We start from the raw sequence: 26693 nt of genomic DNA on the forward strand, positions 1-26693 counted from the left end.
GCCTAGTACACACTGTCACTACACAAAGCGCCCACCCTGGCGTGCAGTGGGAAAGCCCTCATGCTGCAACAGCACCCAAGCACGTTAACGTGGCCACTCAGGTAATATTATTATTTGTCATTTCAGCACTCCTAAACTGCCATTGCAGTTTGATAAATCAGTGTGGTATTTAGAATGATTATGTTCTAGTGACGTTTTGGAAAGCATGATGTTCCCTACAATGGCCTTGCATATAAATTGAAACTGGCCAAAAAGATAAAAAGTGACCACTGCTGGCCCTCTAATGTACATAAAGAAAGCTTTAAAAATAAATCTCAAGAAAGGTTGCTGTGCACATTTTTTTTAAAAACCTGAAGCCCATGTCTACAAGGCTTTGTTAGGCAAGCGGCAGTTGAGACAGCGGCCATATTTGTACACCTCATCACTGTTGCAGAGTGGTGAAAATTATACCAGCTATTGCTTTTGGTGGAGGTACTGCCTGCCAAAATTTGTAACTTTTACACCTATTCAAGTGCATGTGGCCATGCCCCAACTAGGAGCCAAGCGCTTATGGTAGCGGTGTTGTATTCCCATTCAAAATTCCCCCAAACAGGTATTCAGGAGGTAGCAATGTCGGGCTTTTTAGAGGGCTAGTAGAGACTAGTGACTGTCTAAGTCAGCCCTTAGGGTTTGTGTCTCCAGTAATTTTCCATGTGTTATTAAACTTTATATAGTATCAAAATGATGGGTTGTTTTTTTTTTTTCTGGGGAGGGGGCGACTTCCTGCTTCCCCCTTTTTCTTTGTTGAATTTTTCTGTCCATGTGACCATCGCTCCCCTAAAGTCTTTAGTGGGCATCACAGTACCTAAAGTGAGGGAAGATCTCTGCATTTGGGGGTCACAGATTGAAGTGAAAACCTGACATAAATTTTACTATTCATTCAATATTAAGGCTTCATAAGGCTTCGTTGTTAAAAGTCCCTCTGAATGCTGGAATTTTTAGGACGTTTAAAACATCCGTTAGGTCGCGTTTGCACCCGCGTTTACGTTTAGAACCGTTCCTAGAGGTCAAAAAAATCATTCCCCTTTAAAATGGAAAAATCGCATTTAGTCATCGCGTTTGGCCGCATTCGGTCGCGTTTTTGCATTTGAAACGCCGGGAAACACACGTTCGAATGCAAATAATTGCTTTCCAAAAAACGTCCCTGAACTCAACTGCCTGCAAATGACTGTAAACGATCCTGTGTACATGGACAGATAAGATAACATGTAGGTGGGTTCAGGGGCTTCTGAAAAAAAACGCCCAACTGCTCCTAAACGGCCATTTACAACGTCCCGTGTACATGGAGCCTGAAAATCAAAACTGGTCGAAAAGATAAAAAGTGACCACTGCACATAAAGAAAAAGCTTTTAGCTGGATCAACACTATAATCCACCAAAGGACTCAAAGTAGTAGCATGCTGCCCAAAATACACCACTCGACATGCCTGATCTAGATGAATGATTTACAGTTGTAGTAAAATTATAAAACAAAAGCCGCAGTATAATTATGTGTTCTGTAGGGAACTTGGTGTGGAAGATCTAGAAGCTGTAAATTGCAGACTTCTAGAATAATTATGTAAGGTTCCAGTGAGACTGTGAAGTTGGAGATCGGGAACTGTAATTTTGAGTTCCAGTAATACTATGAGAATATATTGGGCTACAGAAAGCAGAACCAGGAGTAAAAGGGTACGATTACCATGCAATGTGGGGCTTCAGAGGATATATAAAGCAACCAACAAGTTTTTACTATTTGAAACTACTTGGCCCATTTTCACTCTGCTTGCAGGGCGTTCACCGTAGCGAGCGCCTTGTTTGCTTACTGTCAAGGTGTCCCCTGTCCTTGCTGTGACACTGCTCATAGGTAAGAGGGAGTAATGTTGTTAATACTATGCCTGCACTATTAACCGTTTCATGGTGAGAATTGCTCCATAGTGCTTCTGTTGCCCATACCAACCAGTCAGATACCAACGTTTTTTCTGGTTCAGGTAAAGAAGGCTGTTACCCGATTGGTTGCTGTAAAAAACACTTTTCTTTTACCTTATATCCAGGGAACTAGCATTTGCAGGGACAGGTCTTCAGTAGTAGTATCCTCCATATATACATCAGTATAGGCCAGCTACTGGTATACAGAGGAGTTTTGCACTGCATTAAATTATAATTAAAAAAAAAATTATATGTCTAACCTTACCAGAAGCTTATAACTAGTAGAATACGTATAGATAACAGAAAAAGAACATGTAATCCAGTAACTGAGTGATGGTGGGATTTTAGCCCCGTGATCTTATAAGACCCCCTCTTCTAATAAATGGCTTAACTACAAAAGTCTGACATTATTTGAGCTTGTTACTATATTTTCTCATGTATTTTTAATTGTAGTGTTGCTTATAAAGCAGCCATGTTTTAGATCTGAAGTCCTGCTCTAACCAACAAATTAAATATTTTTTTAATGAGGTGTGTGAGAGAAAATCCTCAAAGCTACAAATCCCCTTTTCTGGTCATCGCGTACTTCCACTCCCCCTATAAGTATCCATGATCCATTGGCCAGCACAGGCCTGAAATGTCACACCTGGAATTATATCTACAGATATGGTCATTATTCCTAAGCATTTAATCTTCTGCAGACGGGGCCAAAGTTCTCTTTCCTGTCCTTGGTATTGCTAATGAGAAGTTTACGCAGCTCAGTCCCCCAGCGCACCCCCTGCCTTGCTATCCTTCCTCCCTCTTGTGTACCTTGTGCTGAAGAACCGGTTTTTCTTCCTGAGTCTTTTTGTTCCTTATCGAGCTGGATACATGTCCGTAGGGCCACCTCTCATTTCCACTTCTCACGCTTTTTATATCCGTAATACATCGCCAGGAAGCCATTTCTGTACCAATAGGCCAATGAGACAGCATGACACCATCCAAACACAGTAAAAGTCCAAGCTAACTTTTTTCATATTTTTTTTTTTTTTTACCTGTTGCATATGTGGCCTTTATTTTTTAAAGTAGGCCTTTTAAAATTCATACTTCATATGAATCGGTATGGCACATACAAGAAAATATATATTTCTAGTAAAAAGAAATAATAGTCTTTTGCTGTGAGTAGCCCACATCTTCTAAACTCTCCTGTGCAATCTAAAACCTAAGCAAAGATCCCATTTTCTCTGGTTACCGATACCAGTCATTAAACGCCTGAAGGAGTCTATTATGGTCTGTCAGACAGTCCTTGTCTGCCTTGCTTGCAGTGAGATGGAGGACCATCAAGGCACAACCATTGTGTAGCATTACTACAGGAAGCAGAGCCTGTATATGTGTGGGGTAGATATGGCTGACCCCATGCACATATATATTTGTACACTATATGGGTCTTAAAACAATCATACATAATAAAATTACTTAAGATGATCTCTTTTACAAGTTTATATGAAAAACATTTAAAAGACAACCAGTGGAAATCATAAAGAGTGTCATAGGTACTCCTTAGAATTCTGCCACTCCTCTGGAACGTTCGGTGTGGATGACAGATTCATGTACAGATTCATGTACCTGTCAGTTGTATGAAAGGGGGGCAGCACTGGGGCTGCAGGGTCCATACCAAAGACACTCCGTCCCCAGTGCATATACAGTTTCTGTTAGCTAGGAGCATCAAAGCTAAGGATTACTCATTCCCAGCCCCATGCAGCTGATGGCCGACAGCTGAGAGTAGTCAAAGAGGAAGGGATGCTGGTGACGTAAAAAAAGTAGACAAAATAATTTGGTAAAGACATCAATGCATCCTGCCCCTTTGTTTACTTTCAGCTGCCAGCCAGGAAACCTCCAAGCTAACTGCTGAATTGGGCCAGGGATGAGTCCTCAATTGCTATGATGCTGATGCCTGATACGTTCATATCAACCTGGAAGCCCTGTATGTCCTATTCATGGCAGCTTTCCAGCACAAAATGCCCCCCTCCAAGCACTGACGTCTCACTGTATACCAACTCAGAGTTGGTCTTAATTACCGCCAGTAAGACTGGCACTAATTATTTTAGAATCTGTCACCCGTGAAGAGAACTACCTAAATCGGATGTACTGCACCTGTCCAAAAACTTAGCGAAACTAATACAAGGCCTTCCTGAACTAGACATAGGCTGTTTTAATGGGGCCATACCGACAGAGAACTGCCGTACCGGTTTATTGAATTCCGCACAGTAATTCCTCTTTAGGCAACTACTCAAGGATGGTAAGGCCCCTGAATGGTGAGTACACTGTTGTAATCCAGAGATCTGTAGCTGTAAAGGTCAGGTCTCGGCATACTTCTGCTTCATGCCACTGGCTAGAATTACTTATCTTTGACAAGCTACACTATGGGTTATGAAAAAAATCTGAGGTTTAAATCAAACCTATCACAAGCTTGAGCAATTCAAGTTCTGCGATTCTACGGGCCAGCTCTATACACATTATTTTGATCTTGTACTGCTTCTTTAAAGTTGGATTTACACATATAAACTACTCCCATTTAGGACTCTATGCATTTAGGGACTAATGCCCAGAATGCTGTGTTCTGGGCATACGTCCCTGAAAGCATAGGACCCTAAAAGCGAGTACAACTCGGTACAGCATTCAGCCCCATCAAGCTGCAGGATATTTCAGCCTGCTTTAGGCTTTGACAGGCTGCAGGCAGCGGGGCTAGTTAAGCCTAGTACACACAGGCTGAATGTCGGGGCGTGTACTGGAGTCGCTCCAACAGAAGTCGGCATCTGTCAAAGGGGCATTACCGAAAAATGTCTGCTGATCAGTGCTCTCAGCCAATGGCTGAGAGTGCTGATTGGAGTGGTCTGGCAGGGGGGTAGTCCCCCTGTCAGAACACAAACAGCAGGGGAAATTGCTGTACTAACATCGGATAGCCCTGCTGGGTTGAACGAAGAAAAGCTACCAGTGTGTACAAGGCTTTACTGCCTCTGTGCCTTTCAAGTTTACTAAAACACCAGGATGGGATGTAAATGGGCTAAACTCCGAGTGTGCAAGGGGCCTTAGTAGAATGCACTTTATTGCATGAAACAATTAAGTTACCTTTTGGAATAACCCCAGTAGTTAGGAGTCCCAGTAAGCATAATTTTGGACTAAATTTGTAAGCGAGTCTGCGAAAAGGCTGGCCACCTGTCATCGGAACTAAAAAAAAATATATTGGCATTGCTATTTGACATGAAAGAGCTATCACCGCACCTTATCGGAAGTGGCTAAACCCAGGGCCATTAATTTAATTTGGGTGTAGTAAACTTGATGAAGTTTTATTTGGATGACTCTATCTCTTGAGGAAGTTAGCGACTGCATAGAAGTAATTTCAGATTCTTGCCAGTAGTCCTCTGTTACTCTAGCTGGAAATTATGACTTGCTTTAGGCTTACTGGAGCCTATCTTTTCCAGTATCCATTGCACTACTGTTGTACGAGGGGACTAGTTTGGTTAGTCAGTATGCTATGTGCATGGTTTTGGTCCATTTTACAGCCTGGATCTTAGCACAGAAATCTTCAGTTTGGAAAGAAAACTGGGATGTTTGCAGGTGGAATTGTGCCTTCCCATCTAGCACGGTCTGTTGGTTACCTTTGCTTTCTGCTTATTTTCAGGTATGTAATTGTGACAAGTACATGCACATCTCCCAAGAACAAATGATGAGGTTAATGAAACTTCGGGAACATCTAGACGACTCCAAAGGGAAAGAAAGTAAGATCAAAATGTTGTTGTGTGTTAATCTGTTTATTAGATTTACATTTACTTAAAATTCCAAAAAGTATTTTTGATATACAGGACCATTCATAACTTTATGACCACTTATACAGGTAATGCGTATAACACTGATCTTGGTCTTTCGTGTTGCAATGGCATCTGAAAGCCAGTGGGATAGATTAGTCAGCAAGTAGACATGATGTTTCTGAAGTTGATGTGATAAAAGCAGAAAAAATGAGCATCGTAAATCAAACGATAGGGGGTGCCCTAAGAAGCTATGTAGCCACAGACTGGTCAGAGTTCTCATGCTGACCAATGTCCTCAGTTAAAAGTGCCTACAATGGGCATGTGAGCATTAGAACTGGACCACGGAGCAATGGAAGAAGGTGTCCTGGTCTGATAAATCACGTTTTTTCTTTTACATCATGTGGATAGCTGGGTTTTTGTGTGTTGTGTGTTGGCACCAAAGCGCAGTATGGGAAGAAGGCAGTGTGATGTTTTGGGTGATGTTCTGCTGGGCAACCTTTGGTCCTGGCATTCATGTAGTGTTACCTGACACGAACCACCTACCTAAACATTGTTGCTGACCAAGTACACACCTTCATGGAAACTGCATTCCCTGATAGCAGTGGTTTCTTTTAGTTGCAGGATAATGCGCCCTGCCACACTGAAAAACTGATTCACAAATGGTTTGTGGAACACAACAATGAGTTTGAGGTGTTGACCTGACCTCCTAATTCTGCAGATCTCAATTCAACTGAGTATCTGTGGGATCAGTAGAAGCCCCTCACCGTTTACACAAGATACATGTCTCGCACTCCCCGGAGTGCTGGCGGTGCGGCCAGTCCCCGGATGATTTCATACACGTTTTCTGGACTTGCCCGGTGCTCGTGGCTTACTGGTCCCAGGTATTTACTGTTGTCAATGGCGTCCTCCAGACTTCCGTGGACCCGTCGCCTGCGGTGGCATTGTTAGGTCTTCTGGATGACCTGCTCCCTCGGGTGGCGGACCGTACTCTTATGGGTCTCCTTCCCTTTTATGCCAGGAAGAATATCATGCTTCACTGGAAACAACAGTCTCCCCAGTCGCTTCAGCAATGGAGGGCGCTGGTGGATTCGGTGATACCACTATATCGGGCAACGTATCATCATAGGGGGTGCCCTAAGAAGCACAACAGGGTCTGGTCCCGGTGGCTATCGGACTCCACCTCGGCCTTACTCGCTGACTGCTTGCACGCTGGGGGATCTGGGGATCCAAGGTGAGATGGGTCTGGTTGCTGACACTCCCTTGACCGTTTCCCTACTTCAGATTTTCAGTAGAGTTATGCTGTAGCCCCATGACTGTATATGCCTAACTCGATGATATGTTTACCTATTGCTTATCGCCCCTGCGTGAGTGACCTTCACACTTGGTTCATGATTCTGTATGCCATGTGGTGAACCTTATGCACTTAGTTGTTGTTGGTTTGTGTGTTGAAACAATAAAAAAAGATTTTCAAAAAAAAAAAAATTATCAGTAGAAGGGCTCTCCAGCTCATCCGTTGGGCCCGCATGCGTGATCATCTGCCTCCCTACTTGATTATTTCCACTGACGCTGAGAAGGGGTTTGATCGCATGGACTGGGATTTTTTTCAATGCTGTGCTGGTGAGGCTGGGTCTGGGTCCACATATGATGCATTGGATTTTGGCACTATACCTTTCTCCTACAGCTCAGGTCAGGGTAAATGGGGGCTATCCTCACCGTTCCCAATCCAGAATGGCACAAGACAGGGGTGTCCACTATTGCCCCTGTTGTTTGCTCCGGTCTTGGAACCTTTGCTACGAAGGGTTCAAGCTAATCCAAACATTAGCGGAGTCCCTGTGGGTTCTGTGCAGCGTAAGCGTATGCAGACAATGTCCTTTTCCACATTGTGGACCCAACTATCTTGTTGTCAAACCTGATGGAGGAACTATTGGCTTATAGCCAAGTGTCCAATTTTCAGATCAATTACACCAAGTCAGAGATTTTGCCAATTACTGTTCCCCCAACTCTGGCCTCAGCCTTGAAAGGAACTTTTCCCTTTACCTGGGCATCCCCCTCTATGAGATACTTAGGAGTACAACTCACGGACAGCCTGGACACTCTTTACGCTCATAATTATATTCCTTTACTTATTCCTTAAGAAAACCTGCCTAGACTTACAATCCTGGGACAAGGAGACCTTTACATGGGTTGGTCGCACGAATATCACTAAAATTATCATACTGTCCCATATACTGTTCCTACTGCAGATGGTTCCTGTCCCCCTACCTAGACGCTTTTTTAACGAGCTGCGTAGCCTTTTCAAAAGTTTGTGTGGAGAGGTAAAAGACCAAGGTTTGCCATGGCGTTTGTGCAACAGGCCCATTGAAAGGGGGGGGGGGTCTGGGTTTACCCAAAATTTCCCAGTATTATCAGGCCATAGCTTTGCAGCGGGTCCTTAACTGGAGATTCTATGCTTCCTCTAAACTTTGGATGTCATTAGAAAAAGTAATCGCAGGTCGGAATCTGTTGAATGCTCCATGAATTCCAAGGAAAGAAGGGGACTTTTTTGATTGGGTGTCTCCTCTTACTACCCATACTTTGAAGGTTTGAGATAGATTGAATGAGTCCATGGCCTTGGCTCCTCCTACCTCACCCTTGGCTCCAGTATGTGGCTTTCCCTGGTTCGTGCCTGGCAAACAATTGTCCTCTCTTGGAGCCTGGGTGATCGACGAAAAGTGCAGTTTGGCACATTTCGTGCAAGATCACACCATGGTCCCACTCACTATCCTAAGGGAGCATTTTTGTAGCTTTCCATTTGATTTGAGACATCACCAGCTTGCCAACTTTGTCACTTCACAACATCATGAGTCAAAGATTAGGTCTACTCTCACAGAGTTTGAACACTTATGGGCTGCTTAAGACCCTCTGCCTCACATGATCTCTGTCCTTTACAAATTGTTAGACGCAACTAAGCCTAGTTCCAAACCATTCTTCATTAGGGAATGGGAACATGACCTGCAGAATGAACTCACCACTGAATAACTGCATCATCTATACCGCCTGACACACACTGGTTCGGCAGAGACCAAGACATAAGAGAACAATTATAAGCTGCTGTCATGGTGGTACCTGTGCCTACGACTCTAGCTAAAATCTTCCCTTCAACCTATGACCTGTGCTGGAGGGGGTGTGGACAGAGAGGAACGTTACTTCATATTTTGGGGGAATGCCCTTTAATACAATTTGGGCCATGGTTGGTAAACATGTTTCGGAAAGGCTCGGTGTAGAACTCCCTGATTCACTGAAACACTGAAAAACACATCTCTCCCATACCTATATCTAGCTATAAACAAAGTGCTCCCCCTCACCTTCTTAATGCTGCTAAGCTCCTTATACCGGTCCACTGGAAAAGCTCACACATCCCAAGTGAAACGGAGTGGATCGAGATAGTGAGGGAGATCATGGAGACGGAGGAATGGCTTGCCACTTGCACGGGTACTAGAGGAAAATTCTATTCCACCTGGTGGCACTATGGAGAGACCATGTCTCAGGAACATCTCAAGTCTTTTCCAGCTTGAACATTGCTTTGCTGACCCTAGCTGACCCCACATTTAAACAAGTGGACCTGGCGAAGCAAATTCCTACAATCTTCCTCTTCAATCGTAGTATCTAATCAAGAAACAAACTAGGTGTGAACTTCAAACCTCAAGTTTTTGGTTGTGTGAATTATAGTTCACCTGTATCATTGTTTACGGTCATTAGTAATCTGTTTATTTTATCTTATGCCCATTATAAAGGAGCTCAATGTTAATGAGGCCCTCTTCCAAAGGGGAGAGTGGTTATTCTCACAGGGGCCGAATGTCCGGGACATGAGGGAACCTCCATATGTTTCATAGTGCAGCCATAACTCATCGTCTTTAGCAGTTCCATCTGAATGATACATGACTCTTTTTTTTTTCCTACCTATTTTTATCATTGTTTATTCATTTTAGTTATGATTTGTACTATCTAAAATGTTAAATAAAGATATATATTAATATATATATATATATAAATATATATATCAGTAGAGTTTATTTTTTTTTTAATAATATACAGGATTTATATAGCGCCAACAGGTTACGCGACGATTTACAATAAAAAGGGGGACAGCCTTTAATTTTTTTGGCCTTTAATTTTCATTGATGTTTCCAGAGACTACAGTTTGGAATGGAAGTGTTCTTCTTCTTCTTCTTTTTTTTATGTGTTGCTCCAAGCGGTGAAATGAAAGAGCAGCCTTTGATTACACCTGTTCTGCGGTTTGGAGCCTGGCTCTGCTCTCTGTTTATCGTGTCTCTGGATAAGTGTAAGGAAGCCAGGCATTTGCCTGCAGTAAAGGTGTGTCCTCACAGTGTCTCTCTCTCTCCAGTTTCCCATCCCACGGTATGCCCCCTCACCTCCTCCTCCCCGCTCTTCACTTCCTTATTGTTCTGTCTGTTCTCACCAGCCAAGGTGAAAACAGGCAATTTCCTTCAAGAGTCACTAATGTGCAGCCTGAAAGGCAGATAAGACCTGCAATAAGGCTTGGCTTGACCTTCGATCTGCATTCAACATTTGTGTACTATGGAGTTTGACTGGCGAGATAAAGAAGATCTCCCAGAGTACTGACTATGAATAAAATTAGCAATATAATTAAATATTGTATTTTTGGTAAATTCACCATTAAAGTTAAGCCTAGTACACACGATCAGAAAATAGGAGGAAAAATACAGCTTTTGCAGCGATTGGATGATAATTATAATAATAATTAATCAATCGAAAATGGCTTTCAAGAGCCGATCACAACAGTTTGTCTGAAAGGGACAAACACAAAAATTGTTCTGGTACGATACCAGATCCTACAGTTTTTTGTTTAATCAGTACAGTTTTCATCCAAAAAAAAATTTGTAAGAGCAAGCCTCAGAAACCAAACAATACATTACAATACCATACAATACATCACTTCTGAAGTATGCAAGGAAAATTGCTTATCGGTGCTGCTCTAATTGTTCCTATATATATATATATATATATATATATATATATATATATATATATATATAAAAAACAAAAAAACTGTGCTGTCAGTATGTGCAAATATTTAGTGGTGCAAAGACGCAAAAAGTGCCAGTGCTAAATACACTAAGTGAATATGAATTAATTAATTGGTAAGCACAAATTATTAATAGAGAAATTCATTCAATGGTGAAAAAATTCATAAGTTGTGCAGAAAATGCATAAATTGTGATAAAAATTATGGTAAAGTCTAGTGAGTCAAAAAGGTGCACTGTCCATAAATTCCAATCCTTTTAGTGCCACCGATGGAGCACATTGAGTGGTAGAACTATATAAAGATATATGTCAAAAACACACAGTGGTCCCGGTGTCTTCACCCATGTCTGCCACCTGGTAGCTCACTCACCAGATTTCCTACCCCTTACAATAGGGATGTCTCACTGTGTATGTATATCTTGGTTGGTGTTACTCTCCTCGGTCTCCTTATGCTCCCACTCTTGTGTTCTGGTATAGTGACATCCTTTCGAGTGGTCAATCGGCATTAGCTTTCTATGGACATGTAGACATTGGTGATAGTTTTTCTACAATCTGCAAAATGAAGGTGCCTGTTCCACTTTATGCGATCATCTATATCAGCTGTCCCAAATTATGAAGATTTCTGTCTTTCTTACGCAGATAAATGATTCACAGGAAGTGAATTTTCAGGGTTATCCTCCACCATAAAACACAACCTGCACCTGTACACCTGAAGTTGTACAGTATTCTGTCGTACGAGAATTTTCGTTGAGTAAACTCTTCATTTTCGATATGAGACTAGCATGCAAAAAAAAAAAACAGCGATCATTTGTCCGATATTCTCATCATGTGCATTAGGCTTTAGTATTATAACCTACTTAAAATATTTATATTTTTTATGTCACTTTGTACTTGTTTGCTGTTACATATTTTTTATAGTTCAATTTCTTATACATGTGTTGGAGTCTTGCTAAATGACTGCTAAGACCAGTCAGACAGATTGAGCATCTGTTATCAGTTAGTCTGATGACACTTAAAGTGTTACTAAACCCAGGAGCCTGCGTTCACTATATCTGGTCTCCCACAGTACACAGAACATGGAAATGCAATTATTTTAGTAAAGCCTAGTACACACCATGAGTTATTTTTTTTTCGTTCAACAGGGTTGAACAAAAAAAAAATGGCAGCTCTGGTTGGAGCTGCTGTACTAATAATACGATGCAAGAACACTTTGGTCAGTACTCTCAGCCATTGGTTGAGAGCACTGATTAGGAGCCAGTTGGCTGCTGGATTTCCAGCAAGCTCGTCTGACAGAAGCCCGCCGAATAGCCAGCTTCTGTTGGACCGGCTTCCATACACACAAGCCAAATGTTGGACGATTTTTATTGAACCGCCCGATGTCGCCCGACATTCAACCCATGTTTACTAGGCTTAAAGCTGGCAAAAGACAGATCTAAATTTGACCAGTTCAGCAGGAACCTGACGACAAATTTAAATCCGTCTATGGGAAGACTGGTTGTACTAAAGTCAATACATTGATTGACTTCAGTACAACCAGCTGGTCGGTTTTGTTTTTTGCCTGTTCACTGTCGGCAGAGCACAAAGGGGGGGATTCGGGAGGGATTACCCCATCAACTCTGACTGTGTTGATGGGGGAATCGAGCAATTTTCTTTTCTTCAACCCATGGTTAATGGAAAGAAAATTGCATATGTATGGCCTGCATAATAATTTTTTTTTCGTTCAACCAGCAGGTTGAGGGAATCACTCTTACTGTGCTATTGCCTTCCTCACCATCAAAATACAAAGATCAGTGTTGCCGGCATAGGTCTGCACAGCCTATTGTATTAGGGTTTGCACCTCAAAGCTCAAACACATGCATTTGTATATACAGCATACTGACGGTGTCAATAGAACAGTGGACGGTGTCAGTAGGGCAGTTTATGGTGTCAGTAGTTTTTATTGGTATTTTCTTTTTTACAATTTTATTTTAATTACAATTTTTTTTAGGAGCCCCATTAGGGGGCTTTGCGAAACAATCAGGGGTTTAAACGGGGAATCTGCACCACAAAGGGTGATTAGGGTGTACCCAGGCACACCCTGTGCGCTCGCCTATGTTTGCCGGATATAACCGGCAGCACTGATCGTTTGAGGAAAACCCGACAGACTGGTTGTACACAAGTCGATCTATGTAATCAACCAGCCCATGCATGGATCGAAATTTAGCCAGACCCTGCTGAACCTACCAAATTTCAATTCATGTATTGCTGGCTTAAGGGCTTATTCACAGCAGACCGTGGCACGTTTTGTGCATATAATTTGTGTGCTTTGTGGTTGCACACTGCAATGTCCTATAATGCATTTTTTTCTTTCACTCTTTTTTATAAAAAAAATAAATAAAACAGAGCATACAGACAACCAACAGTCGTTAGATTTGTGATTTCAATACAGCCAAAGTAAGTGATCATTCTGCTAGTAAAATAGTAGATAATTCCACAACACAGAAGTATCCACTTGCCAGGGCAGCCAGTCAGAGGCATATAGGGCAGGAAACTTTGGGTACATTAACCCCTGGGATACTAAAAAGTATTGCAAATAGACTAACCCAAAGGCAGTCTAGCAAAATAGTACAGCTAAGAAGATATCACAAGAAGGGTCATGGGGGCAGTATCCAGCAAAAATAAAGCTGGTCCCAATCCTAACCCGTAATGTGTATAAAAAGAAAAAAAAGTTTAATAAAAAAGATGATATAACTACCAGCTTATAGTCATCCCCCGTCGGATAAAATGGGTAAAGAGAGGTTGGTCAATCTGGCAGAGGGAGCCCTAGGAAAGTGAGGGAAAGGGGAAAGATCGAACAAAGGGAGGCTAAGGAAGAAGATGGGGAAGGTTGGTAGGGGAACCCCAGAGGCTTGCGCTGTAAATAGCATAACGTGCGGCATATGTTCAGAGCTCTAGAAAACAAGCACTCAACTGTGAGGGTGGAGAATGGTTGGGCCAAGGCTGCCAGGTACGTAAAAATGTATTATATGCATCGTTCAGGATCGCTGCGAGTATTTCATTTATTGTACCTTGAATGTAGTGTCCCCCCCCCCCCCCCTTTCAAAGCTGAGAGTTGGTGAAAATATGGGTGATTATTGTGCGTTCCTGGCGGATGACATGTGCAATCAGCATGAGCACTTCCCAGGGGTCCTTTTGCAGATTGACATAAAGTATCGTATTGACCATGTTATATACTCCTATAATGCAATTTTTAATACATTGCAATGCTTGCTTTTTTCCTTCTTTTTTTTTTAAACTTCCATGTAATTCTGTGCTCTGTAATATGTTGTGACATATTGACATGCTCTTTTTACACCTAATAGAGTGTGTGTTCGCATTTTTTCCCAGCGCACACCACTACAATGCTTTGCTGTAAATTGGGCATATAGACAGCAATAGTATTTGTTGTTACATTGCGTTGAGCCTATGTCGACCAACACAGACCAATGCAACTTAATGCACTAGGCATGAACAACTCGAATAGATTTACATGAAAAGCAAAGCTATCGGTAAGGGCTAAGCTAGACTATAGGGGTGATTTTGCTCAGCAGAGAAATGTAACCACTTATCAACAATTATCTCATTCAAGTGGTAGTAAACCACATAAAAAAATAGGCACCAGGTAGTTTAGGTCATAATATGCTAGTATGCATCACATACTAGCACATTATGACAGACTTACCTAAAAATTAAGCCCTCCAACGGGGACACTGTCCTCACTGAAGGCACTTTCATCTTCACCCGGTCTTGCTTCCGGTTTTGCAGGCTTTGGTGATATGAACGGCCAAGCCGGGATCTTCAGGGGAGTCACTGTTTATGGCACGGCTCTGAAGGAACAGCACGGGTATGCCGTTCCTTCAGAGCACATGCACCGGTGACGTCGCCGGCTGCACCTATAGTAAATAACTCCTAAACTGTGCAAGGGAGTTTACGCCCACTTTAGGCTAAATCAACACTTCAGTAGCTCTCAAGTAGCTCAATGGTACTACAAAAATACCTAGTGTTTTATTGCTAGGAGTAGTAATTGTTTACTAAAGAGATGGAACAAATGGCTTCCTATGGAGTAAGTTACACAAGTAGCATGCAATAGCGAGACTTTGCACATGACTGGAGCATAGTGCGAACGTGCAAGCCCGTTTGTTCTATCTGCTTAGCTGTTCCCCTACATTCACACTCATTTGTGTTTTTTTAGTGGGTTTTGCAGTTTGCAGAAATGCACTACATTCAAGTTATAGGAGAAGTCCACCCTAACACTCAAATCGCTACATCTATAGATCTCCACGATCTAACAGTAACCTATCTAGTCCCGTAAAGAAGAAATCAGTATACATACATTTTCTGAAACCGATCCGACCCGATTCCATGCTGAGCTGTCAGCCGCGGGTTCGCGGTGGAGATGGGTGCGGAGGAGGCAGCCGACAACGGAAGCCCCATAGTAATGTGTGACGTCACTTCCCATTTATTTCACAGCTGTTGTCGGCCGTGTCCTCTGCAGAGCTCCTGCCGCTGGAGACTGGACCGGAGCGGCTTCAAAAAAGGTATGTATTCTGATTTCTTCTTTACAGGGCAAGATAGGTTAGTGTTAGATCATGGATATCTATAGATGTAGTGATTTTAGTGTTAGGGTGGACTTCTCCTTTAACATTGTTTCCTATGGTACGTGTCCACATCTATGGGTTATTCAACTGGTGCTTTTTTTCCTGCAGCAGATTGTCTTTTGCATGTAATAGACTTCAATGGACCCACACTTTATGAGTTGCTGCTTTTGGCGACTGGTCGCTAGCATGATTGAGCTAAAGAAATCTCCTGAGTAGCTTTGCATTAAAGTAGAGCTTCACTCTAAAACTACTTTCCTCCTTCTGTGCCCCCCCCCCCCCTTAAAAGAATATTTATTTATTTTTTTTAAACATTTATCGTGCAGCACCTATGCAATCCTCTGACTGACAAAACGTCCCCATCTTTGCACATGTGCAGAAAATACCCCAAGGCCCAAAGCCCCGAAGGGCTCTGACAAGACCCAATGACTGAGGGGAGCCACAAAGAACAGGTTCTAGAGTTCCGCTTTAATGAGGTGACTGATGACAAGTGGTTAAAATGTTATTTTTAAATTAAAAAAAAAACGAGACTTTACAAACATGTCATACTTACCACCTCTGTGTGGTGGTTTTGCACAGGTCAGATCCTTCTCTTCTCGGATCCTTCTTCCGTACTCCTGGCCCCTCCCTCCCATTGAGTGTCCCCACAGCTTGCTATGGGGGCACCCGAGGCGAGCCGCCGCTCTGTTTGTTCGTTCAGACACGGAGAATGGTTCGGCCCCGCCCCCTCACTCTCTCCTTATTTGCTAACTGACTTTGACAGCAGTGGGAGCCAACGGCGCCAATGCTGTGTTTCAGCCAATCAAGAAAGAAAGTCCCTCCTGCAACATCACTGGATGATACTTACTCAAGTAATTTTTGAGGGGGGAAATGCATTAATAAAAAAATTAAAAAAAACCTGATGACTTTCCAACCACTTTAAATCTTGTAGTTGGAAGAAATTAAATGTTCCTTGCAAATTAGCCCTAAACCATTCAGCACAAATAAGTAGGAAGCAGAACCTGCATATGTAATGAGGACATTTGACTGCCCTCCAATCAGGGGTCGGTAAGGTGTCCGCTCATGGACACCTGTGTCCGTGAATGGTCCTTGCCTGGTCTGCCACGCTGCCCGCCACCGAGACAGCGCCATCATTGAATTTATATGATTGTTTGCACCCAGATGATTATGTGCCTCTCCGGAGTCGCTGCCCGCCGCTCCCTGCAGCCCTGCCTCCCGCTGTCCAGCTACCAGCGCTGCCCAGAACAAGAAGACAGGCCTGCCTGCTGCGCGGCTGCAAGTGAGATCATCTCTATGCTGGCTGGAGGAGGGACTGTGGAATTGGCGCGGCGGCGGGACTCCAGAGAAGAACTCTCTCACTCTGGAGGAGGGAGTGGCACTGAGGCTATGTTTTTTGATGGTTTTAATTTGAAATGTACCTTGGTGTCCTTCACTAAGGTCTGTACTTTGGAAAATATCCACCACAGCCTTGATCCGTGCCTATCCCTGCCTTCAATTTATAGGAATTTGTAAATTATACATAAATAAAAGGTTTGTACTTGACACTAACATCATTGGTAAGATTATTTACGCTAAAGTGCACCAGTTTAAAAATGCACACGAATCACTCGGCCACATGTTGGCATTACCAAAATCAAAGGATTTAGAAATCTGAAGAACAAGTACCTCTTTCTTGCCATGACTGTATAGAGTCCTTTGTTTGTAATCAGACAAACTCTGTCCAGTGGATGTGGGTCAGTGGGGCACATCCACAATGCAGCACTTCTGTGCAGTGCCTGTCTATATAAGGCCCCTTTCACACGGGGCGGATCCGTTTGTACGGGGATTGCTCCGCTGATCCCCAATGAGTAGGCGGATGACTGGTCCCTCTTTACTCACTGCGCAGAGACAGACCTGTCAGAGTCCTGCTCTCCTCAATGGGGAGATCGAATGAAAATTACCAATCCGTTTTATCCGATCTGACCCGATGGATGGCGAGCGAGTCGCCATCCATCTTATTTTAGCAGATCTTGTCAAATCAGATGCCAGGCGGGTGTCCGCTGACATCCGCCTTCCCATAGAGGTCAATGGGTGGCCCGATAGAGCCTGCCTAAAAAACGGACAGGTGGACCAGATCAGTCCAATCGTGTGAAAGGGGCCTAAAGCGCAAATATGTCTGCCCACATGTACACACATGATTACAAACTATACACAGACATAAGGTTTATAAATATGAGATTTGTTTTACGTGTTCACCTTTAATCCAATTGCATTCACTTGTGTATCTACAAACAAAGAGTAGCTCCTTTTTAAGATCCATTTTGACTTTAAATGGATTGACAAAGATGCAACAAAAGATTTTGCGATCGCCACCGTAAGTATGCTGTGTAAATATTTGTAAATGCAAACGTTACCCCAATAAAAGGGAGGACTCGGTGCGCATGTAAGGATCATTCTTATTGGGTGCTGTCACTAGGAGTTGAATGCACACCACGGTGAGAAAGAATCCTGGATTCTGATTGGTTACTCCAGCAGCACAGATATTTTTTTTTCTTCTAGATCTTATTTACTGGAAATTGTTTGCATTCTCCTCGCCTGTGTTGTGTAACATTTTTGGCTCAGTTGATTGAATGATAATAATGTTTGCATCATATCCTCCTCTGCAACTCAGAACATGCATTGCAGAAATCACCCTCTGTTTCTCAGGGTAGGTAGCACACTTGTTAGTTACGTTCTAATCTTATCAAGTTCAGGTAACAAAGCAAAATGAGTGTGGGAGAATGTGTTTCCCCAGCTATTAATAATAGTGTTTAGAGAAGCCATAGACATTAGATTAAAGGAAGAAGTGTATTTCCTACAAGCCTACGAGTCCTCTGCGGTTTTGGATAGACATAAGCCGCATTTGCTGATGGAATGTCGGAACCGGATAGACAGATGAATGTGAGGCACAGGTACATAAACATTAAGTACATTGTAATACAATTAACCCACAAAAATTCCCACTAAATGATTAAAGCAATTAGCCAGTTACAGGGTGAGAACTGGACCATGGGAAACTCCCAGGTTTTCATAGGCTGGTTCTCTTCAATGGTTTGTTATGGGAGTCGGAGCAGGACACTCCCAAGTACAGATATGGGGACCTAACACAGAGGGAAACCTATATTGAAAGAATGTGGAGACCCCCAGCCAAGCCAGGGTGTTGCTGTGCTAAAATAGCTATGTCTTGGCACCTTACTCTACTAGTCTGGGCTACTTATGCTTGATGGCGTTGCTACGGGTTCTATTTAAATGATGCTCCTAGCTGGCTAGCGACCTGAAGTTTGATCCTTTTTCTTATTACCACATATTAGAGGAGTTGTGCTCAACTCCTGTCCTCGTGACCCACTAATTCCTCGTTTACACTGAGCAGTACGTTTCGGTACAGTTCAGTACAGTTCGGAACGGTACACCTTGATCAGGCTTGCGTTTCCCCCGCCAACAGTACCTCAACAGTATAGCTCCACCCTGTTGGTATGGTACTAATGTGCTTGGTATCCCAATGAAAGGGTCCCAAAAAGGTGGTATGGTATAGTTTGGAATTAGAGTACCATTCACAACTTTTGACAATGGAAACTGCAAAAATTGCGTACCGTACCGCTCAGTGGAAACGAGGCATAACAGACCAGAAGTATTACTTTGGCAAGATGCGGACTTGAATACTGCAATCACTGAGCAGCAATGATATCACCTGTGATGTATTTCAGTTATCTTGCAAACCTGGCCTGTTAGTGGGTCCTAAGGACAGGAGTTGAGAACCCCCGCATTAGAGCTTTTATGCTGGCCATACACTAGCCAAAAAATTGTTTGAATATTTGTCATTTGGTCCGTTTGTTTGTTTTTCATCCAGTTAACCGCTTGCCGACCACCCCACTCAGATATACTGCGGCCGGGCGTAGATGTAGATCTACGTGATTATGTGCACGTGGTTTCACCGGCACATGCCGCCAGAGCCGCGCTCTCACTGTGTTTAGACACAGTGGGAGCCAGACCGTAGGGGGAGCGGGCTCAATCACCGCCGGCCTACCGCGATCTTTGACTACAATGACAGAAGACCCACCTGCTTATGTAAACAAAGCAGGTGGGTCTTCTGTCAGAGAGGCAGGGAAAGATCGTGTGATTCAGCTAAGCTGAATCATCGATCTCTCCCTGCCTCTGTCCAACCCATCCCCCCACACAGTCAGTAAGCACTATTAGGCATACATTTAACCCCTTTGATCACCCCAGTATTAACCCCTTCCCTGCCAGTGTCATTTATACAGTAACAGTTCATATTATTTAGCACCGATTACTGTATTAATGTCACTGGTCCCCAAAAAGTGTAAAAAATGTCAGGTGTCCGATCTATCCGCTGCAATGTCGCAGTCCCGCTAAAAATCCCTGATCGCCGCCATTGTTAATAAAAAATAAATAAAAAGTCCAAAAATCTATCCCGTCGTTTGTAAACGCTATAACTTTTGCGCAAACCAATTAAAATACGCTTTTGGGATTTTTTTATTACCAAAAATATGTAGCAGAATACAAATTGGCCTAAACTGATGAAAAAAAAAAAAAAAATGATTTTTTAAATTTTTGTTGGGAGTGTTTTAAAGCAGAAAGCAAAAAATATTGGTGTTTTTTTTTTCAAAATTGTCACTCTTTTTTATTTATAGCGCAAAATCTAAAAAACGCAGAGGTGATCAAATACCACCAAAAGAAAGCTCTATTTATGGGGGGAAAAGAGACATAAATTTTCTTTGGGTATGGCATCGCACGACCGCGCAATTGTCAATTAAAATAACGCAGTGCCCAATCGCAAAAAAGGCCTGGTCATTAGGGGGGTAAAACCTTCCGGAGTTGAAGTGGTTAATGGGCACAAATAGAAAATCAGTTTTAACAATTCAGAGCTGAAAAATCAAGGGAACAGGAATTTTGCTGAAGGAAGGATAAATTGAAAGGTTAATGTGTTTCTCGCCCAAACAATTTTCACTAGGCATATGTGACAAAATGAATGAAAAACAGATTAATTTATGTCCATTGAGCGATTTATTGATCAAAATTCGGTCATTACATGATGGCACGATCGTCTGCTCTCACAGCCGAGTGTTTGTTCTTTTGAAAATGAATTTGAATGATTTTTCGTATAGTGTATGGCCAGCATTAGTAAGGGCAGGTTTATTAAGTGTACAAGGAAAAGCAGCACTTTACTTCCCACAATATTCTAATCTAATATTTTGGCATTTGTCCTTTATTAGTAACCTTGTGCTACTGATATTATAAAATGTAACTGTTGTGTGTAATAATGCCCAGATGAGTTGGCATCTCCCTGGAAAGAGCTAAATGAGACATGGACAACTCTGCTCCAACGTCAAGTACATTTTTAGTTGTGTATGGAAACATTGTAACTAGCCGATGCTCAAACACCAAGAGGCAAAGACTATTTTGTTTCCTTTTTTTACACCTAATCGTATCTACAATTTGTTATAGAGTGTCCATACATTTGTAGATAGTTACCACATTTAACAGCCTCGATGAAGTTCTATATTTACAGTGACTAAGGATTAAAGCCGAACTCCAGGCAGCTAAATACACCATTGAACTACATAAAAGGGAGCTGTTTTACTTGTCAAAGGATTTGTTTTTATGTCCTTTCAGTCCTTGGGCCCCATTCACACCGTGTTCCAGGTGCAGTGTGTTAAAATAAAATCCTGCTTGCTGCATCTTTGATGAGCTTTCATCATAGTGTGTGTTCTAGAGTTTGATGGCAATGTAGTTAAAATGCACTTTAAGCAGAGATCCGCCCCACTTAAAAAAAAATTAAAAGTCAGCAGCTACAAATACTGCAGCTGCTGACTTTTAAATAGTAGAACTTACCTGTCCAGGAACCCGCGATGTCGGCACCAGAAGCAGATTTACGTATCCGCTCTCGAGTGCCATCCAGGGTAAAAGAAGTCGGCAGTGAAGCCTTTCGGCTTCACTGCTGGTTCCCTACTGCGCATGCGCAAAGCGTTCTGTGCTTTGTAATTGGCCCAGCGGTGGAGGGAAAAGGAGGGGGCCGGACTTCCGAGGGACAGCACCATGGAGCTGTCAAAAACAGGTACCTGTTCCTCCCTTCCCCCTGAAAGGTGCCAAATGGGGCACCGGAGGAGGGGCGAAGCAGATCAGCGGAGTTCCACATTTTGATTGGAACTCCGCTTTAAGAACGCACTGTATGGTGTGGAATGGGCCTTAGAGTTATATTGGCCATACACAGCTCAAATTTCGGGCGACTCTTGCTGAATAGGCCGAAATTTAAGCCGAGGGTGGCCCTGTTGGCATCACCTGGCTTGACATAATTTTAATTGGAAATTGAAGGAGTTGGGTGGAAAATTCCAAAAAGGGTGGAGTTGAATGAGTTGAATGAGTTGGGTGGAAAAGCCGAATTAAGATTTACCAAAACTAACCAATGGCAAATGCACTGCATGGTGGAGACTGGGCCTTGGAGTTATGCTGGTCATACATGACTCAAATTTTGGGGGATTTCTGCTGAATTAGGCAAAATTCAGACTACGGATGGCCCTGCCAGTACCAGATTGCACAACAAAGGTTAATCTGAAAATCAAAGGATTCAGGTGGAAAATTCTCAACCCGAACAGTTACTTCAACCAATTAGCCTAAAGCAGCCCATAGATGCTTTGATTTTCTTTTCTTTCACCACAGGTAGAAGGAAAAAGAATTGCTTTATTGTGTTCTGACAGCGAGGAGCCTTTTCGGAAGGTGAAACACAATGATTACTGCTAGCAGCTATAGCCACCAGTAATAATTTCATGTAAAAAACTTGACAGACTGGTTGTACCCAAGTCAATTGATGGATCCACTTGGGTACAATTAGCCTGTCCATACATGGATCGATTCTAGGTCAGTCCCTGCTGAACCGGGCCAAATTTCGATCCATATTTGGCCGGCTTAACTCCATGTTCACTCTGACTTTAAATCGTTTGTTTGGACCAAGCTGGCCCAACAAAAACTTTCCTTCGCTAACAATTGTGCCTTCTGGGAGTGCTGTATAAACTATGCAGCATCAGCTACATACAGAATACAGCACTGTGTTCCAACAGTGTAATGGAGACTTCTCATCCTGCCATGGAACAAAATCAGCTCAGTGCTACCCATCCATTCGCAGGAAGCTTTGTATTCTATGGTTGAATACAAAGCTTCCTCTGATTGGCTGAGGTAGAGATCATATGTTATTCTACCGTCTTTCTGCATCAGCCAATCAGAGGAAGCTTTGGAACACACACATTGACGGGAACACCCAAAACTCCCAGGTGAACAGGAGCAGATTTAGGAATTTTGGCAGGGAGATCTCACTGTTGAGATATTGACAACATATAAGAAGACTTAAAGGTGACTGCCCACAAGGCTCCACCATTATCTACAATATTACTTTTGGGTGAGATGACCCATTAATCTTCATTCTGTAGATTTATAGTGAGTAATATAAATTGTGTCTCCAATCTGTGGTCTAGGTGCCAAATTTGGCCCTCTGCAAGATTTTATGCGGCCCTCTGATGTAAAAGGAGACTAATGGGGGACCAGAATGTAGGTGGGGACACTGATTTAAGGGTAACTCTAATGTAAAGGGAACCTTGATATAAGGGGGACTTTCAATTGGGGACTCAAAATATTTGTAAACTATACAATGTGGCCCTCATACCCATTATTTTGACATTTGTTTACACTCCAGTTACATTGAAATGCTGCGTCTGATAGTTTTGGCTAAGTTGACTGTGGTTTTTCAAATTGATCATACTCTGCCACACTAGAAATGTAAGCGATTACCAAAGGATAAAGTATTGTCATTGTTTTCAGAAGGCTTGTGATTTTCCAGGGATTTTCCATATACTGCTCAAATTACAAGTCACTCTCAATGTCTCCTCTTCATTTCAAAGCAGTGTAACTTGTTTCATCTGAATTAGCTTCATTTTTACGCCACTCACCCTCACCTCTATTGACAGTGTGTGACAGGTACACTTTTGACACTTCCTGTGATTTCACAGGAATACATGTAAGTAGCATATCCCTGGAGGTCACTGGACCAGAGTTGCTGACATCCTCCAAACAGTTTAAAGAAAAGAGAAGCACCCATAGCATTTAAAGGAATTCTTTTGACAGCACTGGGGGTGGAGGGGACAGTTGAGACCCTTATTGAAGAGTTCTCACTTTGAAGTAACCTTTTCTCCTCGGGTCCCCTTTGAAGTCCCTTGATGAAAGGGATGAGAGATGTGAGTCCTCCAATATCCTGCAGGATTTTAGTATTTCCGCCATTAACGTATCAATTTTGGTTTAGCTATTAGGCTTGTGATTTTCGCATATAGGATTGTTTATGGAACTTGGGTGATTTTCTGTAAAACTAGAAAATTCGGCTTTGCTGACTACAGTGAGCCTTTTGCACAAGTCCATGTCCTTGTGAAGTGTACAAGCACTGGCATACAAAACTGAATGACACTTCAACGCACATACTGTACACAGTGCACCACAATGCGTGTGCGATTCAGCATATCACACAAATGTGAACCATCAACAACACATTGTAGCATAATGTGTTACAAAAAAATGCTTCAGGCCTTTTAAAACCAGCTTGTGGTACATTAGCAGCTTATTTTAAACAAGTTAGCTGCCTTACCGCAATATGTGTTAACAAATGAAATGCCACACATTATTGCCCATGCGGTAACGCATAGTAATGCACTGCAGTGCAGAGGTACCGGTTCGGAGAGCGCCCTTAAAGTGTGTGTCAGGGAACAAAAATAACATATGCAGTAGGGCTTTACAATACATGCACATTTTCATATGTTATGTTGCTTTACAGTTATTGCAAGTACAGAAAAATACTTGTTGATCTGCCAGAAATCCAGTGAGCACCTAACTTCATGTTTGAGCTGACAGCTTGGCAAGTCTGGGCAGTTCTCTTCTGGAGTATAAAACACCCCCCTTCTCCTGATCTGCATAACGTAAGGGTGTGTGCTTAGGGCTCATTTACACTAGCGGCAGCGTGTACCGTAGTTCAGCAACCTCTTTTTACCAGACCCCAGGCGTAAGTGTGAATAAGTCTTTACTGTACAGAAGTCCTACCATATGCAGAGGTTAAACCTCTTTACCCTGAGGGGAAGAATGCCACACCTTTGTTATTGGTAATGACTGTAAAGTGAAAAACTTTGCACCAAGTTTTACTATATGGACCATTTATTTATACAAGGTGATCGTATCCTCTTCTTCTCAAAGGAGAATACATGTAGTTCAGTTTATTTTTTGTCATAGCTAAGCTCCTCCGTTAGTTTAGTTGTCCTCTGCGCTCTTTCCAGTTCCATTCTCTGAACTGGTACCCAAAACTGAACTGCATATTCCAGGTGAGGTCATACTAATGCTTTGGACAGGTGCAAAACTGTCTGCCTCATAGGAGTCAATACGTATTTTAATGCGTGGGCCGTGTAATGTAAAGGGGACCATGGGTGGGCTGTGTAATGTAAAGGGGCCCATAGGTGGGCTGTGTAATGTAAAGGGGCCCATGGGTGGGCTGTGTAATGTAAAGGGGCCCATAGGTGGGCTGTGTAATGTAAAGGGGCCCATGGGTGGGCAATGTAATGTAAAGGAGTCCATGGGGACTGTGTAATGTAAAGGGGTCTATGGGGGGGGCTGTGTAATGTAAAGGGGTCCATGGGGGGGCTGTGTAATGTAAAGGGGTCCATTGGGGGTGCTGTGTAATGTAAAGGGGTCCATGGGGGGCTGTGTAATGTAAAGGGGTCCATGCGGGGAGCTGTGTAATGTAAAGGGGTCCAGAGGTGTGGAGGGGCTGTGTAATGTAAAGGGGTTGATAGGTGTGGGGAGCCGTGTAATGTTAGGGGTCCAGAGGAGTGGGGGGGGCTGTGTAATGTAAAGGGGTTGATAGGTGTGAGGGGAGCTGTGTAATGTAAATGGGTCCAGAGGTAGGGGGCTGTGTAATGTAAAGGGGTCCAGAAGTACAGAGGCTGTGTAATGTAAAGCGGTCCAGAGGTATGGGGGCTGTGTAATGTGAAGGGGTGCAGAGGTATGGGGGCTGTGTATTGTAAAGGGGTCCAGAGGTACAGGGGCTGTGTATATGTAAGGCTGTGTATATGTAAAGGGGGTCTTCCTACATTTTAACCGCAGTTATAGCTGAAGTCTTATAGATTTCTATAAGGTTGCTGTTTTTTTTCTGCATTTTCTGAAAGCGTACCAAAAGTCCCACGTGCTGCATCTTTAGCGCACTTTCAGAAAACAGGAAAATCTTTTTTTTTTTGGTGGGGGGGGGGGGGGGGTTACACCATGGTTTACTGCACCAGGTTACACCAACCCTAGTGATGCCACTGCCAGTTACATGTATTTCTGTCTGGCACCTCGGGTCAGTCTGCGCCGTTTTTGCAGAGGAGGAGGAGACTACATGCGACGTCACTTGACAACACATCGATGTGACGTGCGTTGCCTGCCCACCTGGGGGGGGGGGCGGTGCCAGATATAGGATTTGCCCTGGGTGCAAAATGCTCTAGGTAGGCCCCTGTATGATGTCATCATTGACCCCCCCCCCCCCCCAGCTGTACTTCCCTAAATTATATAATGTCGTCATTGACTCCCCCAGTTGTACTCCCCTAAATTATATGATGTATTATTGATTCCCACAGCTGTACTACTCTATATTATATGATGTATCATTGACTCCCCAGCTTTACTCCCCTAGATTATATGATATCATCATTAACTCCCCTAGCTGCACCTCCCTAGAATATATGTTGTCATCATTGACTCACCCAGCTGTACTCCCCTATATTATATGATTTTATCATTGACTCCCCTAGTTAATATGATGTATCCTTGACTCCCCCAGGTATACTCCCCTAGATTATATGATGCCCTCACTGACTCCCCCAGTTTATAAGATCTCATCATTGACTCCCCCAGTTGTACGCTCAAAATTATATGATGTATCATTGACTCCCCCATTTATACTACCTTAGATTATATGATGTCATCGTTGACTCCCCAAAGTTGTATTCTCCTAGATTAAATGATGTATCATTGTCTCCCCCAGCTGTACTCCTCTATAATATATGATGTATCATTGACTCTCCCAGTTGTACTCCCCTAGATTATTTAATGTCATCCTTGACCCCCCCAGTTGTACTCTCCTATATTATATGATGTAAACATTGACTCCCCCAGCTGTACTCCTCTATATTATATGATGTATCATTGACTCTCTGTTGTACTACCCTAGATTATATAATGTCATCCTTGGCTCCCCCAGGTATACTCCCCTA

General features: G+C 42.9%; 1 protein-coding gene across 1 annotated transcript in view; it reads left to right on the forward strand.

Annotated features, from left to right (window-relative positions):
- The window catches only part of EXD3 (exonuclease 3'-5' domain containing 3), a gene marked incomplete at its 5' end in the record, with an annotated part of 420906 nt that overhangs the window by 378153 nt on the left and 16060 nt on the right, over window positions 1-26693 (forward strand). Inside the window, one exon of the mRNA XM_082264217.1 lies at window positions 5602-5698. Within this exon, the coding sequence (XP_082120343.1) occupies window positions 5602-5698 (97 nt within the window). The remainder of the gene's footprint in view (window positions 1-5601; window positions 5699-26693) is intronic.

The sequence above is a fragment of the Pelophylax lessonae genome (assembly GCF_965119305.1).
Source record: "Pelophylax lessonae genome assembly, chromosome: 7".
In the NCBI taxonomy this organism is placed as follows: Eukaryota; Metazoa; Chordata; class Amphibia; order Anura; family Ranidae; genus Pelophylax; species Pelophylax lessonae.